Consider the following 19,997-nt stretch of genomic DNA (forward strand, 5'->3'; position numbering starts at 1 on the left):
ATATACTATTATCAATTAATTCTTTTTCATGACACAACTATAATCATCTTACTATAATTATTCTTTATGTATGTGTGTGTATGTGTATGTGTATGTGTATGTGTATTTATTTTTTATAATAAATAAATTTACAATTCGATTTATAACTTATAAACATATAATTTAATAAACATAAAATGAATCCGATTATTATAATCATAATTAGTTAATTAAAATTCAATTGTCACTTAAAAATAATTAATGTTGATGTTCGGCAATTTTATCAAATATTTTTAAATGATTCATAGACTTTCTTAGAATGAATATTATAAGGCACACATGATCTTACTAAAATTGATTATCAATTCCGAGAAAAAAAAAAGAAAAGAAGGTATAATAGTTACGTAGGCGTGGTAACTTCCAATTTTATTTTATGTTAATGCAAGCGCGAAAAAAAGTCAGCAAGTACATAAGGAGATAGGCACGTACACTACGTGATTTTATTTATGCATAAACCACTCGGTTGGATAGGCGATCCATAAACCTCCGTTTCATGGGTTCATTCAAACCTCTTCCGCTCCAGAAACGCTTTTGCTTCCTCTTCTCTGAACATACATTGTTGTTTCTCTTAAGGATAAGGTTCATAGTCGTTATTAGCGTTCAAGAAACGATGCGCTTCTCAAGTGTAACTTCGATACGAGTGCAAGCGTAAATGATTATTCATGCTAACATAGCAAGTATCACTTACCTTATCGAATTCGAAGAATCTATGAAAGTAATAATTTACAGTCGATTTCATCGATTATTTTCTATGACAAATAAACAAGAAGATATTTAAAGGCAAACGTGCGAATTTACAACGTTTTATTAACAATCTCGAAAGAAACGAAATTTTTTTCTTTTCTTTTTTGTTTTCCTTTATTTATTCATTTCTTTTCTTCTTCGATCATTTCTTTCTCTTATCTCTCCTTTTATCTTATTGTATATGTCATCAAAAGTCAAGAAAAAAACTCATAAACGAAAGTTTGCGGTGTACGATATGAAGATATCGATATTTACGATGTAGCTATGGTGCCCTCATAAAACTTAAGTCCTTTTAATTTTATGTGACATCGTAAAAGCACACTTTAATCCTTTCGACGAGGAGAGAGAAGCTACATCGGCCGACAGATGCCCATTTGAAGGATCAAAATTGTTATCTCTTTTTTAACTGTAACTCTTGCTCTGCTTCTCCAAAAGGGTAAAATTTTATATACAATCTAGAAAATAAATTTTACTTTCCTAGTTTTCATTAATTTGAATAAGATGAATGAAAATCATTCAGAAAAGGTATAAAAACAAAAACTCAACTCTCGATTGTTTTTTGTTTTTTCAAAGTCACGATTCATTAATAATAATTTTCAAAGAAGTAATATAACAAACCGAGAATAGTTTAATCTGTCAAGAAAAAGAGAGAGAGAGAAAGAAAGAGAGAGAGAAAGAGATAAAAATTGAAATTTTATTTTCACTTTAAAATATTAAAATATTAAATCATTTTAATTTAAATTTTGTACATATTGTATATATATTTTTAAATCTATAATCTCAAATCTATTTTAATTTAAATTGTGTTTATATGTATGTATTTATTTAAATTTCATGCATGACTGGCTTTTACCAGAAATTATTAAAATCATTATTCAAAATCAAATTCCAACAAAAAGTATAACAGGAGAGAAAAGATACAATAAATAAAAGAAGAAAAATCTCGTGCTTCGTTTTTCCGGAACATTAATTTTCTCAAAAGAGCAACTAATTCGTTTGTTATCAATATATCCTTTATTTCGCTTTCTCGCTAGCATAGTTTCATTAGGGAAAAAGCTCTTATCTCTCTGTTTCATCAACGAAATTATAGCTAATTAACGATCGATTTTGTTCCCAAAAAGATACGTTCTTCGAATCATCGACGAGATTCTTCTCTTCATTTATCACGATAAAATCGTAAACGTTCCTTTTAAAATCTCATTTTCGAAAATCCTATCGAAGATCCATTTTTATAAATAAAACGAACGTAATTCTCAGTTATAATCTTAATTATAAAAAATTATTTAATTACAAACTATTATATATTGACAGAAATTTTATTTCTCTTCATTAATAATACACTATACAATCGTCGTCGATCGATTTTCTTTTAATTGAATCTTCCATTAATCTTACAATAAAATATTAGATTTTTTCGAAAAGAAAACGACTTACCCTTCTTTTTTTATTCATCCGCGATCGTCCATAGTTTTGGTCGTCTTCTTTTCGTGTACACACAGTTTATTTATTTTAAACGATAAATAAATTATATATATATATAATTTTATCGAAAGCTCGTTCAGTTAGCTCGTTTACAATCAGTCAATGTTATTAATAATAGTGTAATATTTAAAAGGGCTCATTTAATTAACACGTCCCGAAATCTTAATAATCTTCGATAATATCGTAAGTGTAATTATCTTATCTTATCTTATCTTAATTTAACAATTTACCTTTTTCTTCATCTTTTCCTTTCTTTCCTTTTTTACAAGAGATATTTACATTTTTAAACAATATTAATTTTAAAACGGCGGAAGGATTTCGTGTCGCTAACTGTCGATATTCGATGGATCTGGTAAAGTTTTATCATTAAGCTTATTAGTCTTATTTAAAATTATACTATATATTTTTATTATTTATCTCACTCTTGCATGTACAACTTCATTGACTATAGTATCTTGAATTTCGCTGTTTTTATTTATTTAAAAAAAAAATAAATAAATAAAAAAGAAAGAACCGAAACATCATAAAGTTTCGATTCATTATTTAAATGGAAATATTTGTAATTCATATTCTTTCATATGTATATAGTGTACTTATTTTACACTTCTATATCTACTTTGCGGCACCTTTAATAACTTCATTAGTCGAATTGAGCGCCATGAAATCATTCCACTCGTATAATACATTCCTTTTGTACAACGTCAAAACACAAACCATCAAATATATTCTTTGTTTTATGTGTGTATGTGTTGTGTATGACTGATTGTGTGGATGTGCGTATGTGTAGATGTGTAATTCTTTCTAATTTCATTTTCTTCAATTACACAGAAATGTTCAATACCCATTTCATTCAGGATCAATCACATCGATGAACGTGGATATAATACCTGTAACATTAAAAGAATGAACATAATTTTCGTGAGAAAGTAGAACAATCGAATACTATAAGTATAAAACGATCATCATCATTCTTATCCAAAACAAGCTGAATTATTTCGGGAAAAAAATGTACATGATACATCGTCGTGAGATAAAATATTATGACTACGACCGCACTATTTTCTTTTTTTTTTTTTTCTATAGCGAGCTATATAAAAGTTATTATCCATGAGTTACGTAAATTTATCGGCATTATCATAACGATAAAATATAAGAAAAGTTCTTTTTTCAATATTTGTTTCAATTGATTTATTACATGAAAAGGAAATACCTTTTTATTATTTACTACGATGAGAAATGATTTTTTTTTTTTAATATGTACCTTTCATACCACAGAATATCATATAGAATATTATCTGAAATAATGCGAATGCTTGATGTATTACTTCGAAAAAAAAATATTTTTTTTCTTTTTCTTTTTAACCATTGTTACCCATCACGCTTGATGAAGATATATATATATATATATATATATATATATATATATATATATACACTAAGTATATATATATACTATACTTAGTATATATATATATACTAAGGAGAATATCAGTAGCGGTAAATGTATCGACTTAACAATGCGATCTGTTATTTCTTGATTTTGGAGATAGATGGGCAGGATAATATTACATACTATAGCATAGCTGCTATATTAGAGTATATTAGGAAGACAAAGGTACATGAGAGACAAGGAGATCCTTTGTCAAACGCGTGGCGCAGTCAGTCACTAAGAAAAAAGATCTATAAGTTTAGTCGAACTGAAAATTGATCTTCTCTTCTGACACGAATTGAATGACTAAGAGCTCGTTCATAAGACACCAAATCGGTTAAGAAAAAAAAGAAAATAAAAAACGCACGCGTATATCAGAAGAGAAAAGTAAAAGTTTAAAGTGATAAAATTATTTAATCGACCATTATAAAAATTGTCAATGTGTGAATAAATTAAGAACGCATAAATTCAATCTAACAAAAACTTTAAATAAAAAAATAATATATATCTAACGATTAAATTTAGTAGTAAAATTAAATAATCTTTTTCAAACAACACTGATCGTTATTCTCTTATAATAAAAGAGAAAAATTAAGCTACGGATATTGTTTTTATAATCAAAGTTCTTCTTTTTTATAAACAACGAGCATAAGCCTTTTCGAAGTTCCTCTTTAAGAAGCAGTTCTGTCCAGTACAGAGATATGCCGAATGAAGAGAGAATAACTTTTCCGTCGTTGATGAAAAGATCGTGAAAAAATCTTACATACCAGCACTTGCTGCCGTTTGTACGATGCCAGCTCGATATTTTCCAATAACGTTCAATCCTCAAAATGTTCTCCAAGGAAAAGAAAAAGAAAAAACGAGAGAAACTGAATAAAATTCATTCTCGCAGGATATGATTACCTTTATTCCACTACTACCCACTTCCTCCCACCTACTATCTCCTACTTCTGGTATATTTTTATCGACTGTATAGATTTCCGTTTCAGTTTTATGGATCATATCTCGTCTAGTCTTTGGGATAAAACTCGAAATTTATCGAGATATTATTTGGATCGGGATGGATTTCAAATTGAATCAAGTGATTAGATATACCGCGTTCATCGAAACGAAATTAATTGAAACAAAATTATTGTATGTATGTTCATTTAAAATATTGTTCTAAAATATTTGATATATAATAAACTTGCAATTTGTATTTGATAATTTATGAATAATGGAGAGAAAGAGTAAGATAAAAATTAAAAAAGAAAAGAAAAATAGAGTATATGCGCGAGTAGAAGTACTTAAATAAATTCTAGTGATGGGAATACGAATCAATAAGTAAAGAGAATAAATACAAAAAGGAAGAGTGAAAAAGGTTGAGTAATAAAAGAATAGAAAGTAGTAGTATCCATTGAAAGAGGCTCATTTCTATTGTACTTCTTTGACTTCACATTCTTGCACTAGTATCACAATCGTATTGCATTTTTTGAACATTTTAAAAGCATTCGAAACAGAATTCGCAGAAACATCTGATCAATTTTATTGCCAAGAAAAAATTTATCCCTTTAAATCCATCCATTATAATATCTAAACGAATTCTTTTTATATTCCAACGATGACAAAATTAAAGTACGATGAAATGATGGCTCGATTGATTATTATAGTTGACACAGCATTTTTTCAAGCAAATTTAACAAGGAACGGTACAATATACATACATACGTATGTTAATGTACGTCATTCGGCTAACAAATTAAAGGATAAATAATTCAGTAAAAATACACACTAAATCTATACGTATATATAATGAATTTATGATCGCACTTTAATACCAGCAGTAAAACTTTAACTTCATTACGTTCAGTCACAAGCTAAGATCGTTTCCTTTGAATAAATACAATAAACAAACGTAATAAATTTAAAATTGAATAACAAGAAACGTAACCTGAGTTTAACAATACTTCCAAAAACTCAACTACTGACGGGAAAATTTCTACAATTTCTCATTAAGCGTGATTATTAAAACTTGTTCTTACTGAAGTAACAACGAAGAACTTTTTCCTGATATTCCATGTAACTTAAAAAAGTCGTCACTTGTTATTAAACGTTTTTTTTTTTTTTTTAAATTTCTATTACCAATAAAACACAAATGTTTCTCAAATTATGTTTCTTCAATGTGGACAAAACGTTTCTATAAATTGTTATTTGAGAAAAATATTTTGGAACATATAACAACAAAAGGAAAAAATAACTTCCTTATTGTTATTTTAGTAGGGATAAAGCTTTAAGTTGAGATTCTAATAATAAATCAAACACGTGCAGATTTCATTTGCAAAATCAATCTTATCTCCGATCTTTCTTTCGTTTCTCTTTAGCAAATTTTCGCTTCTATTATAACAATATTTTTCAATGTTTCCTCTGTTATTACATTATCACAATTATGATATTATTATCTCTTATCTATAAATGGAGAATTTATACATATATATTGTTCATATAAATAATAATATCTGAAATCGCTGAATCAATAGAAATATTCTATAAATGCTGATCAAATAATAGTAGTAGAAAAATTATTTTTTTATCAACGAAATATGTACACGCCTGTGCTTTAATAAGGGAAAATTTCTAATCCAGAAGTTTTGATTTTAATTTGATTTTAATGAAATTTTGTAATATATAGGATCCATCAATTATGCAAGCAACAATTTTATCTCGGAAAAAAATCCCTTTAAGAAAATAATATTGTTACATACCTTAAAATTATTAGAACATTTTGTCTTTCCGATTTAAATAATTGACTGTACGATTATAAAAACAAAAAAAAATCTTTTTGTAAAAATTGAATTTAATTTGAAAAACTATTGGATTACGAAAGGGAAATATGAACAAAAATTTAGACTTGTTAATATATAGAATGTATAATATATAGAATTGTTAATAATTGTTAATATATAAGACGATCAAATTTTTCTCATTAAAGAGCAATACATATGGAAAAATTTAATTTAATTATACTTTATCTAAAATTAAAGAATTTTAATTTTGAATTAATAATCGTTGATGCGCAGATTATGGCAAATACGATAATTTCACAGTGTGATTTGATTTAAAGATACGAGCAGTGTGACGATATTTCATACCACGTGTCAAAGACCTTGAATTGCTTGTTAAAGAGATGTAAGATGTTTACCTATATGCCTATAACAAATGAAGCACAATTAAAATAGTATGTGTAGGAGTGACCTAGTTAGTTTCACCCAGCAATCGATAACGAACGGATTAGCAATTATTAGCAATTTGAATTTACATTGTTAATGTTCCTACATACTTTACTTTCAAACCACAAAATTAATATTATTGTTAATCTTTCCTTTTATGCTACGTTTTGATTACCATCTAATTAATTTTTTCAAAAAGTTTAATGTTTAATTTCAATTCCGTTCACGCATTAATTAATCATCGTTTACTCGTATCGAACTTCTTTGCTTTGATACTGAATTCGAATTTAGACGTGTGCATCTTTAATCAATAGGAAAGTATATGACATTACCCACAGTACATCGTTAGTATAGAGTCTCACAAGATCATTTACATAATAAGGTGATAACATTACCAAATCAAACAAATAGGATTTGTAAAAAAAAAATAGTAAGGATGACTGTCAAACTTTTCTACAAATAACTAATTATGTTACAAATGTCTAATTATGTTATATATGCTACATAATAGTACAAATAAAATATTTTCATTTTTAAACAAAGGTGTTTTGTAAAATTTCGATTAAATCGCTTTGGCTATTTCGCTAATGTTTAAGTAAAAAATGTTTATTAGTAATTAAATGCCAATTTGAACATTATTAAGCGAACAATACAATATAACTTTTCTGCGATGGCAAACAGTCAGTAAAATTTAATTACATTTTGTTCAGCCAATTTATTGCTATAATTAACAAAGTTTTACACGCATATATATATATACACACACACACATATATTTGAATCATGATCTAAAGTGCAAAATTTAGACGTAAGACAGACGTAAAGCAAAGCAACAATTTTTCCGATAGTAATTGCATAATACACTTTTTACAATCATATTTAAAGAATTATTAGCGAAAGAACGAATGAGTAAGAAGATTAACAAAAAAGATTGGATAGAATAAAAAAGAACAAAAGCAACGAAAAATAAGAAAAATTATGATATCATGAATAAAGAAAATTTTTATTTTTTTTATTAGTACAAAGCGATTCTTTCCTTCTATGTATTAATATGTAATTATCAGAAGCATCGGAATTCAGTATTTAAAAAAAAATAAAAGTAGAAAAAGATCTTAAAAGATGAAGCTCTAAAATGACAGGAAATAATGAATTTCATTCATAGAAAGATGTTTAAGGTTAATGATGAAAATTATATGTTTAATTCCCGTTTTCAAACGTCGATCAATAGCGAAAACTACGAGGCACCACAGTCTTATGCACAACAAGAATTTTCCATTAAGTAAAACGAAGTCAATATTCGACTTGTCTCGACTACCAACCATCCGCAATTTTCGAAGAAACTTTTTTTACCCCTCAACGTTAATTTCTACTGCGAATTCGTTTAGTCTGTCTCGTTCTTCTCTCAAAAACTGACGGCTTTTACTAGCATTCGTTTCTTTTACTCTCTTTCTCTCTCTTTCTCTCTCTCTCTCTTTCTCTCTCTCTCTCTCTCTCTCTCTCTCTCCCTGTCTCTCTCTCTCTCTCTTTCTCTTTCTCTCTCTGTTATCTATTTCATTCTGTTTTTGTCCAATCTGTCTGTTTGTTTCTCTCTTCCTGTTTGTATATCCTTTTCTTCTCTTTTTCTCTCTGTCTATGTATGTCACTTTTTATCTCCCATTTTTGCTTTTCTCTGTACTACATTGATTACTTACTTACAATAAATAACCTTTTCAAACCTCAAACACAAAGAAAATACACAAAGTAAAACAAATTCAACATAGCAAACTTTAATAGCCAAGTTCTAGTAGCGTCGGTGTCACACGAAAATTTCCTAATTAGCGTTTGCCTAAGTGGCTTTCCACGAATTCAGGCGCGAGCGAAGCGTTCTTTCGACGTTGGAGTGGAAAGACAAAAAAAAAAAGAAAGAGAAAAGAAAAATAGAACGAGTGGAAAATCAAAACGGTACGAAAAGAAAATAAAACAAAGAAAGATTTGCTTGACATAATTAAAAAGCCTGGAAAAGGGTCATTGGAGACACTAGATTAGATTAGATACTTTTCGTGTCCAATTATATTTCGTGAATTTTAATTACGACTATAGTCTTAGAAAAAGAAGAAAAAACTATTGTTAGTGTTGATGTCTCAAGCGTTTAAAAGATAAAGATGTAATAAATTTCTCCTCGTCTTATTGCCTTTAAGAATTTCTGTTCTATATAATATATATAAATCTACTTGTGTATTTTAGAAATAGATCCAATTAACGAAAATTAATAAACATTGCTAATTGATATAATCTGTCTATCTACACATGCAGAATGTTTCGAATGAGTTATTTGCTCTCGAATTTCTGATAATAAATCTGTCTGTAAATCTATTTATGTATTTTATAAATGGATTCAAGCATCTGTATAATACGAGAATCGATAAATATTTTTCATTGATATATGTATATTTATTTTTTTAATATAAAAAATAAAAAAAATATTATAAAATAAATAATGAAAAGCTATTGAAGAAATGTATATCTATAATATACTTAGGCATAATATGTATGAATATATATATATATATATATATATATATATATATACACAAATTTTTTTATTAATATTTACTATTCATTATTTCTATTCTTAATAATACAATTGGTATTGTTATTCATCTCAAAAGATACTTCCTATTTATCTCCTATATTTCTCTTTGTATATCACTGTCATTATGTATATATACGACAAACTCGTACACGTACATATACACGTAATTTTCGAGATAGTTTCTGCCAACTCGGGTTCGATGCAATAGCTGCAATCTGTTCTTCGATCTCTAGCACTCTCGTTAGTTGCCACTTTCGCACGATCATATGAAAACATCCTCCATATCATAGATATATATGCATATATATTCATGTATACGTATGTTCTCAGTAGGAATACATATATATATATATACATATATATATATGTGTGTGTGTGTGTGTGTGTGCTTCTGTTTTTACGAAATGGTGCAAACCTATGAGACGCCAATCAGCGTTACATTTTCAAGCTATCAATTCGAGCTGAACGACTCGTCAAGGTTCGTTAGAAATCAACGCGAATGTTATAAGTACTTTACATACTTTACCATTTATATTCAACCATTTAAAAATAGGTCTTTAAGAGTTAATGTGGATATTTAAACGACGTATTTTATGTCCTACAGAATCTCTTTTAAAAAATTTTAAAAAGATCTTTTTTAAAACCTTTTTTTTTTTTTTTGAGAATATATGTTATCGTGTACATATTTTTCAAACTATACTGTTCTAAGATATATTTAGAACTATAAATTAAGAAATAAAGACATTTGATACTAACGGTAATATCAAATTAAACACAAAGTATATACATCAATAAAAGGAACTATTCTTTTACTTAAACGTCAACGCAAAGTGTTCAAGAACAAACAAAATTAATCTTCTTAATCGTAATGATCGATCGGTCATATGATCGACGTTTGCTAACAACTAAACATAAAAGTTCTATTCGAACGAATTAATTGATGAAATCATTGTCAATATCGTCGATCGATTATGTAAAGTTAAGTTATTATCTCTATTTAAAAAAAAAAAAAAAGAAAAACAAAATTTATTAGATTATGAATTATATTGGAATATTTTATGTAAATTTAGGAGAATTAAGCGAGGAAGAAACGTTCTTGTGTACTAAAGAATGGATAAAGAATATATGAAAGAAATGTGAGTATCCCGAAGGGATCTTTAATGATATCGTATATCGTATTCCATTCAATATCGTCCTTTCAGTTTACTAGAAAAGACACTTCGAATTTTATGATTGCTTTCTTTAGAATGCGCGGAGACTATCTATTTCAATAGGATGCATTGAGTTGTAAACGCGAATAAAGTCTGGTATTATATCATAAGAAAGATTTTTAAAAGAAACTTTTGTACATATATCTTCTTTGAAAGACTTATTTACACTTGCATGAATCTTGATATGGATATGATTAGATCGAATAAATCATATTCTAGATAAATAAATACACATTAAATAATATATTATGATTTTTTATGCTCATATAAAATCATCTTAATAAAATTTTGTTTCCTTATTTTTGAGATTAATAAAATGTAAATACCTTAAGATTTTATATTATAACGAATGATATAATCGTTAGATAAAGAAAATGAGAGCAAAAGAGAGAAACAGAGTGAAACAAAGAGAAAATAATAATACGTATTAGAATTCTCGAGGAACTACGACTTCACACGGATACGCACATGCATCAGTAGGAAAATTCATTTCACATAGTCCTTTTATCTCTGCAACTTACTCTAATCCTTATATCCTTACAATTGCTTTACTAGTAATTAAAATTATAAGAAAGTATATTAAATTAATCACATTACACAAGCTTTCTGATAAAAAAAAAATGATATAATAATTAAAACTGTGTTAAATAAATCCATGCAATTGAACTCATGTTAAAAGAAAATTTTGGTACTTTTGTTGATACAATAAGAATTCTGATGATATAATAATTAAAATTGATTTAAATAACTCTATGCAATTAAACTTATATTGAAATAAAATTTTTGAATTTCAATATAAAATGCGATCACTTGTTATTTTTCAAGTACACGTCCCATATCCTCGCATCAAATTTAATCCTATAATCTTAATGAATATAGTCGAGTTATAATAAATAAATATATTTTTGAATATAACTGTTAATGTACATACTATTATTATATTTTAGAGTCGGCAGCAACGAGGCTATCTCTACGTTTTAACGTTTTATATAGATGTTTGAAGGAAATTAGAAAAAGAAATGATTTTTGATTGTATTTGGAGTGTGATTGGATTATTAATAACGAAATTATTTAAATAATTTCATATGTTATCCCTCGTACGGAATGACTACACTGCAATTACGACTAAAAAATAAAAGGGAAAGGTCATAATTCGTTTGATCTACGAGCATCTTGAATTTGTTGTTCAGTTTCAGATATATATTTAAGATAAACTAAAAATTTACGGACATATTTATAATATAAATAAGTCTTGACCATGGGCTCTTTTTCTAATTTTGATTAGTAATTGATGTTCAAGCAAAATTATGAAGAATTTTCTTTTTATTTAATTTAATTCTAGCATCTGACAGTAATCGGACTCATTCGCCAAAAACCCAAATTTCAAATGAATTTTTTAAAAAACGGCTTAGCTAAATTCGTACATCTAATATATTATTGATATATTAAGTCTCTTTTTATTCGAAAATAAAAATTCCAAATTCAGAAGTTCAAATGTTCAATTTTCATTAAAAACAAATTCAAACAAAACACGGTCTTCTTATTCGAAACAATAAGGAGAAAATCAAATCTGATTTTTTCTTCGTTACTCTATACGTTCTTGAAAATAAGACTTTTCGAGCAGCCAAAATAGAATATTCGTTTATACAAAAATTTGTATACTTATTTTAATAAAAATATTCATTGTTCGTTAAAAATTAGTTTCCGAATGGCTCAAAGTCTGAATCTAATTTGAATAGTATATACAGAAACTTAGGAAATAAATAAAGAGGAAGAATGTATAGGTTGCTTAAAAAAGAATATTACAGCATAAGGAAAGTTTATCTTTATATCAAAAAAATAGAAAATAGTAAAAGTCCATTCTTCAGAAGATTATCATAATGTACATTCCTTAGTAGTATACAGTCTCATAATATTATAATAATATCATTTAAACAGCAGTCAGAATAAATTCTTTTCCTTTAAGATTCAGATTTTTAATTTATACTAAATCGATAATTTTTATATTCTCATATATTTTGATAAGGACAACCGACGACCAAATGACAATGACAATTAATAATCACTTGACTAAACTCGTACCCATTAAACTATCATTAACTATTCGCAGAAAATCTATTTCCTTATCTATTTGTAAATAAGAGAGAAGATGAGAAAGAGAGAGAGAGAGAGAGAGAGAGAGACGAAGAGTGGGAAGGAGAGAGAGAAGATGTTATCAATTCTATTTGTTACGACCTTCATCGTTTACCTTAAAAGTCGATACGTATATTCCAGTTCAGTTTCAGTTCAGTCTCCGTTCCGTCGACGTAATTTACATTAAAGGAATTATCTCAAGTTCAATAAATTCGCAAATGCGGAGTCTAAGCAGAATTTGATGTAAGAAAATCGAAGCTCTTTTTCGTTATCGAATAATTTATTATCGAGAGGTTAAGAACGAAGAGGTCTCGGAGAGGAACAAATAGTGAAACAAAAGTGCAAATTAGAATTACGTACACATGTAAGTCCAACTACATATATAATACTATAAGTTCCAATAACACATTTAAAGTCTGTACTAAAATCCCATAAAATAATACATCTATATGTGAAATTTATACTGTTTATATATAATACAGTTATATTACATAATCTACATAATTTATATTTTTTTATTCAAAAAATTTAGATTATCGAAGATTAATAAATATAATATTACTTTTAATATCTTCAATATTTAATTATATCATTCTGACCAAGAACCAAAGAAAAAAAGATTTTTCCTTATATCTAATAACAAATTTGTAAAATTGATATTTGTAGATTTGATACAGAATATTTTAATATAAATTTAAAAAGATGCATAATTCGTAAAAGAATGTCTCTCATTAGACGGACGTTTTTGTAAGAACGAATATGTCCATCATTCTTACTTTCAATAAGTACAAATTCATAATTCATCGTCTAGATGTTTTCTCACGATAAAACAAAGATTAGGAAAGCTAGGGCAGGTAATGGAGAAATTCAAACTTCCGAAACATGAACTAAAGCTAGATACCTAGCTATTCTTCGAGATGTTTCTTCTTTTTTTCTACTTTCTGATTAAGAAACCACCAGTGTTTTCAGCGAGCGAGGTATTATCACGTCGAGAAGAAAAGAAAAGAGAATATATACGAAAGTATATACAGGGTATACCAGGTTTAAACGATCGAACTTCACCAGTATTTTTTATAAGTAGAAATAAGAAAAAGAATTATTATATAAATATAGTTTATATACTAATATATTAATTAATAAATAATACATTAATATACACATAAATATATATATGTGTGTGTAATAATACCGAAATTTCATTGTTTATACTTGGAACACCTTGTATATATCTATATATCTATGTAATAGGTATATAGGAGAATATACACATGTAATATTTATACAGAAATTATATGTGAACATGTGTGTATCTCAGTTCTTCTAAAATAAAGAAAATCTCAAATCGAAATACTAGAAAAGAAAAGAAAGAAAAGATGAAGAAGCGAAAAGAAGAGACAAAGAGATTAAATTAATGAGAGAATTTAATGGATCGTGAAACCTATTTTTAAAAAGAGATAATAGTGAAGGAAAATTTCGTTTTGTCGACTTTTAAAAATAATAAAATATCCGTTATTTATAATTGATGATTTCAAAATGTTCGTCTTTGAAAATGGCAAAAAGATGACTTATTACTCATTAATATTAGATTAATGGATTAATTATTCAATGGATATAGATACTCGATTTCGTCGATGCAATTTTAAACTCTATTAAAAATACATCAAAGAAAGAAAAAGTAAATAATCAAGTATGCAAAATCTATTTTGCATAAAAGAAAATAAAAAAACCAGTATAATGTTTGACTTAAGAAAATAAATCTTTTTTGCGAAAACGTGACCGAGAAAAATATTAGCTCCCAATTCCATGGAAATCATGAAAATCCACATTCGCGAAAATATACTGAAATTTATCTACAAACTAACAAACGTGGAAATATCTTCGTGCATACATATGAAATTTGTGATATAGAAAAATATGAATACTTGTAGACATTAAACATTTATAATAATATCTCATAATGTCGCATTTATAAAACTATGCCATTTATGAATATTTATAAGACGAAAATATTTTTTCTTATATTTTCTATGTTTACCTCGGATTAAAAATCGCTTTATTGACTGATAACAAAATAGAAAGAAAGAAGGAAAGAGAGAGAGAGAGAGAACTTTTCTTTGACGAAACATTATATTCGTTCTTTAATAATTAAATAATTCGTGTTGATATCTTAAGGCACTCGAACTTCAATTTTATTTCTTTCAAAGTTAAGAGGTATCATTTCTCTTCGCATCACTTTAATATATTTCATCTGATATAATTTTCCCATTAGCATGAACTCGCTATAACTAATTAAAGTGTTATTTCACGGATAAAACGTAACATAAGAAAAAGGATCCAACGTGTTTTGATACCTAAATTAATTTAATTTAAGTATTTAATTTTTATATTTAAATTTGAAAAATAAAAGACAAATATTTTCGAATGCGTGTTTCGTGATGACAACAGAAACGATACGATCGATACCCCTCGAATCGAGGTGTTATTTTATACTGAGATATTTTTCCACCGATAATGTTATATTTTTTAGAACGCGAAAGTATCACATTAAAATACTCGATGATTCGATATTAAAGCTTAAAGAAAGTTGCAGTCCGGATATCGATTAAAGTCATCAAATTTAATAAACGCTAAAAATAAAAACAAACGAAAGCGTTTGAACAATTAAAAATATAAAAACGGTTCTATTTAATCGGCCTTCATAAATACATTCCAGGATTATACTTATTCTCAACAACATAATGATGAACTTGTTTGTTTTTTCTTATTTCTTTTCTTTCTCTCTCTCTCCCTCTCTCTCTTTCTCTCTCTCTCTCTCTCTCTCTCTCTCTCTCTCTCTCTCTCTCTCTCTCTCTCTCTCTCTCTCTCTCTCTCTCTCTCTCTCTCTTACTTTCTTTCTCGTTCTTTTTATTACTATAACATCATAATTAGTACTCGAATTTAATGAAACATAAATATTCAGTGCATTTCTATTACGAAATATACCATATTTTTTTGGTTATTTTTTGAAAATCTTGTGTTTATTCGTTCCAAAACAATTTACTTTTTTATATCATTTACATATCATATACAAAATTATATATCAAATAATAACTTGCTCGTAAAGTCAAAACTCACAGCTAATTAATAAACCCAAAGTTAAATATAGAATTAATATACAACAACGTAGAATAACAGTGAAAATGTTTAGTTTTCATTTCGACTATTTAAAAGCATATTAATAAAACAGACATGAAGATTGTGTTTATATTTTCAGCAACAGTTTCGTTTACAACTCAAATGATGACGAATTCGTCAAAAAATGAGAGAGATGTAGAAAGAGAGAGACAGAGAGAGAGAGAGAGAGAGAAAGAGAGAGAGAGAGAGAGAGGGAGGGACGAATGACGAGAACGAAATAAAATAAGATAGCAAACTTTTAAGATAAAAATTATTTCTATATCTACGATTGTTTTTCAGGATAAAAATTCTTAACAAAGTTAAGAAGTTAAGTTCTTAACTTAACAAAGTTGATGAAAAATGATCAATACTTAAAAAAAATTATTACTCTCAAATAAAATGATCGAATGAAAATATAGAATGAAATATTTCGAGAAAACGATCAATGTTTTTTAAGTACATAACGGTAATTACAGTTCGATTGACAGTATTCAATATCGATCGCTAATAAAACAAGGAAGAAGAAACAGTTACATCGAATTGTAATCGAGGGATAATCGTTTTGACAAAAGACTATTATTGCCAGATTTGAATCGGACATTGATATAACCGATCATCGTTTTATTACTGAAATTTTTTCTCAAGTTCAGCCATCGAATTCTATTAAAATCGAGATAGACAGAGTGACGTGAATGAGTGATCCATCATTTCTAAATGTTATTGGCAATATATCGCCGATCTGTTTGCGGAAAAATGGAAGAAAATAAAAATAAAATATAATCTCAAAATATCTCTTCAGTAATTCAGCGAAATATCTTTTCTTCGGCTAAAGTATCTACTAAACAGGAACGTGCCACGTATCAATACTTTTTAATATGCTTTCATTATCAATCAACGAACTAGCTAAAAGCTATAAAAGCTTTTAAAATTATTCCTGCAAAATTTTCTATATTCCTTTCTTATCTCGTTTGTAAAGAAAAAAGAAAAGAAAAGAAAGGAAAAAAATTTCATTTAACGAAAATGTCTTTTAATAAACTTCTGTTCTTTTAGTTAAAAAGTACAAATGATTTTGAAAGTTTCTTATCGAACTATCATCATTACCACCGCCACCACTACCAACGTCCGTTTCAAATTAATTCTCTCTATATTTCTACTTAAAAAAAGAGAGAAATACTTTCTAAAGTTTAATCATATAGCGATGACAATATTACTGCCGTTCAATTAACTCGATAATCCTCACAAAATGGATTATACGTACTTAATCGAATTTCAAGGGAACGAAATATATCTCGCATTGGGTCAGTGGACTATCATTAGATTAATAATACTCTTCTAACTCGCGTATAGGGGAGAGATGCTCGGCTTACCTCGAATTACCCCAAATCCATTTGGGTCTTGTTAACGTTCGCGTTAATTATCAAACCGAGTAAACCTGTTAAATGCCTTTAATACTGATAATGATTTGTCCTTATTCGATATTATTTCCAATATCAAATAATAAATATCCCCATTATCTATGATTATATGAAAAATTTTTTATGATGAAATTATAGTATTTTAAAGAATAGATATGACGATAGGAAAAATTATTTTCGAGGTTACTTTTTAAAAGACTTTTAAGTCATCAATGTTTTTTATATAAATGGACTCATACATTTTATTGTATATTCTAGATAAAACGATATTGTAGATAAAATGAATTAAATTTTTCAGTAGATTTACAACGATGTACGGTACAGTTTACATGATCCCAAGATATTAACATTTTGTTTACACGTTCTGAAGTTATTTTATTCAAAATAATAGCCATTGATACAAGCAACATTTTCATTTGCGAAAGTAATTTTACCAAAATGTAAAACAATGTAATAATGAAAAAGTTCTATCTCTTTTTAATTTACAATTTAAAAATTTGTGCTTATAGGCGAGGTAAATAATAATTAATATGACGCTAAGTAATCTTTTTGACTTAAGAATCGTCTAAAAACTATGGCGTTTATCGTATTTATCAAAGTTATGATCATATCATTCAACAAAGTCGAAACAAAGAGAGAAGAAAACAAGATATACGCGCAGAAGACGAAAAATTCTTCAACGAGTTCGACGTTTTATATTTAAAAATTTTCGAAATATAAAAATTTTCCTTCTTCTTGAAAAGCTCGTTGTTCTTTTTCGAGATAAGTAAAGATGAGTAAGTCAAAGATTCTTTGTATCTTTGTTCTAGATCTTTGTGTATCTGCATTTCCATTTTTCCTTTTTACCTATTCGAACAAATGTAAATAATACAAACGTATTACAACAGATAAATATTATCATTTGTTTTTATTTATGAATTTTAAACAAAGTATAAAAATCAAATCTGTGTGTGTGTGCGTATGTGTGTGTGTATGTGTGTGTGTCACAGAGAGAGAAATGATTTGCAACAAAAGAAAAAACAACATAAATGAAGAGATAATGCCAAGGCTTTTTCGCATGACAGAAATCTATAGAAAAATATCTTGTCCTTTCCAGTTGAAATAACAAAGAGATTTTCTCATCGTGAAGTTAGCCACGAATTCGTGGGCGTTCCACAAAAATAACGATAAAGCGACGGAGCATGAAGTTCGTCGTAGAAATGTCGAGGATGTCTTCGACTACCAATGGAAGTTCTCCCGTCTATTGGAACCGATAAACTACGAGAATAAAAAGATGCAAAATAAAAAAAGGAAAAAGAAGAGAAAGAGATGACCTCTAATAAATGCTTAACTATTGTCATTTTTTTCGCACAGAGAAACTTTACGTTCGAAAGAAAAGAAAGTGAGAAAAATTCAAGACGAAGAATCGAATAACTTGTTCGTAAAAATTGTAAAATAACTTATTAAATTCGTTTTTTGCTTTTAATCTTCTTTCTTAATATGATATCGAAAGGCGAGAGAAAAAAAATAATATAATGTAGTAAAGCAAATAATATATTAATAATATAATAATAATAATAATAATATAAATTACTTTTGGTCTGTTCTATCTCGTTCTAATGATTTAATTAAAATATTAATTTTAAATTAATATACATAAATGTATATATTAACCAATACAAATGGATTATAGATAGACAACAAATATTTCATTGTCATTATGAAAAAATAAAAATCAAATGATTATACTTGAAACAAAAATTAAGAAGACAATATAAATAAAAGTATAAAATCAGACTTTTCCACGTGATAAAAATTAATTAATAAATCAAAATTTTAATTAACATAATAGATTTATAATACTTACGCACGCTTGTATATACATATGTCTTATCTTATTTAAATCGAAAAAATGAAAGATTATTCTATGATTATTCCAACGTGTTATCATCTAATATGAACTATAGATAAAAATCTAATGGATAAAAATCTCCCATAAAAATCGTTGAACTGTGTCATTTCTACTTTTTGCCAAGTTGCCAAATTCGAAGCGTCTTACGACATACAGTCAGAATTTTATTGCAGGATAAAAATGTTATCACGGAAGCTGGCACCGTTAGTGACAATTCGATAGTCTTGTGTTTCTCTTCCAAAATTGCTCTAGATCCGATGAGAATATTGAACGCTTGGAAACTTATATGATCGATATCATTGGAACAATTCCACTTCTACTATTCTATACTTAAATAATATAAACGAGGAATATTTCATATAATACTCGTGTAATACGAATGTTATACGAAAATATTCATTTTACATTACTATTAATTTCTGAAATAATATTCTCTGCATCTTCTTTCATATCATGACGAATGATAAGAAGATTATTCACCGAGAGATATATTAGGTTTGAATTCACCGTTCCAATTAATTAAAACAAATATATGTTAAAAAATATCCGTGTACTTAGAAAATTACTTATCGTTCCAAGAAAATCCTGGGACTTTTTTTTTTTTTATTTTTTTTTTTTTTAAGGAAAACAAACATCTATTTAGTGAATTAACGACCAAATGAAAGAGAATAATTTGAACTGAGTTCGAGAAAATAAAAATTGTGTTTTACGGTGACAACATA

General features: G+C 27.3%; 2 protein-coding genes across 7 annotated transcripts in view; one reads left to right on the forward strand and one right to left on the reverse strand.

Moving 5' to 3' along the window:
- The window catches only part of LOC124425182 (B9 domain-containing protein 1), a 102,804-nt gene that overhangs the window by 69,080 nt on the left and 13,727 nt on the right, over nt 1–19,997 (forward strand). Inside the window, exon 5 of one of the 3 annotated variants that reach the window (XM_046965170.1) lies at nt 18,481–18,875. The exons of the other annotated variants lie outside the window; for them this stretch is intronic. Coding sequence (XP_046821126.1) covers nt 18,481–18,548 — 68 coding nt within the window. The 3' untranslated portion in view covers nt 18,549–18,875. Of the gene's footprint in view, nt 1–18,480; nt 18,876–19,997 lie in introns of those variants that run through there. 3 annotated transcript variants of the gene reach the window in all.
- The window catches only part of LOC124425180 (allatostatin-A receptor-like), a 46,995-nt gene continuing 28,563 nt past the window's right edge, over nt 1,566–19,997 (reverse strand). For 2 of the 4 annotated variants that reach the window (XM_046965159.1, XM_046965158.1), the window contains exon 6: nt 1,566–3,152. The gene's annotated coding sequence lies outside the window, so the exon portion shown is untranslated. The remainder of the gene's footprint in view (nt 3,153–19,997) is intronic. The other 2 variants (XM_046965153.1, XM_046965157.1) reach the window with 2 other exon arrangements.

Source organism: Vespa crabro, chromosome 6, assembly GCF_910589235.1.
Source record: "Vespa crabro chromosome 6, iyVesCrab1.2, whole genome shotgun sequence".
Taxonomy (NCBI): domain Eukaryota; kingdom Metazoa; phylum Arthropoda; class Insecta; order Hymenoptera; family Vespidae; genus Vespa; species Vespa crabro.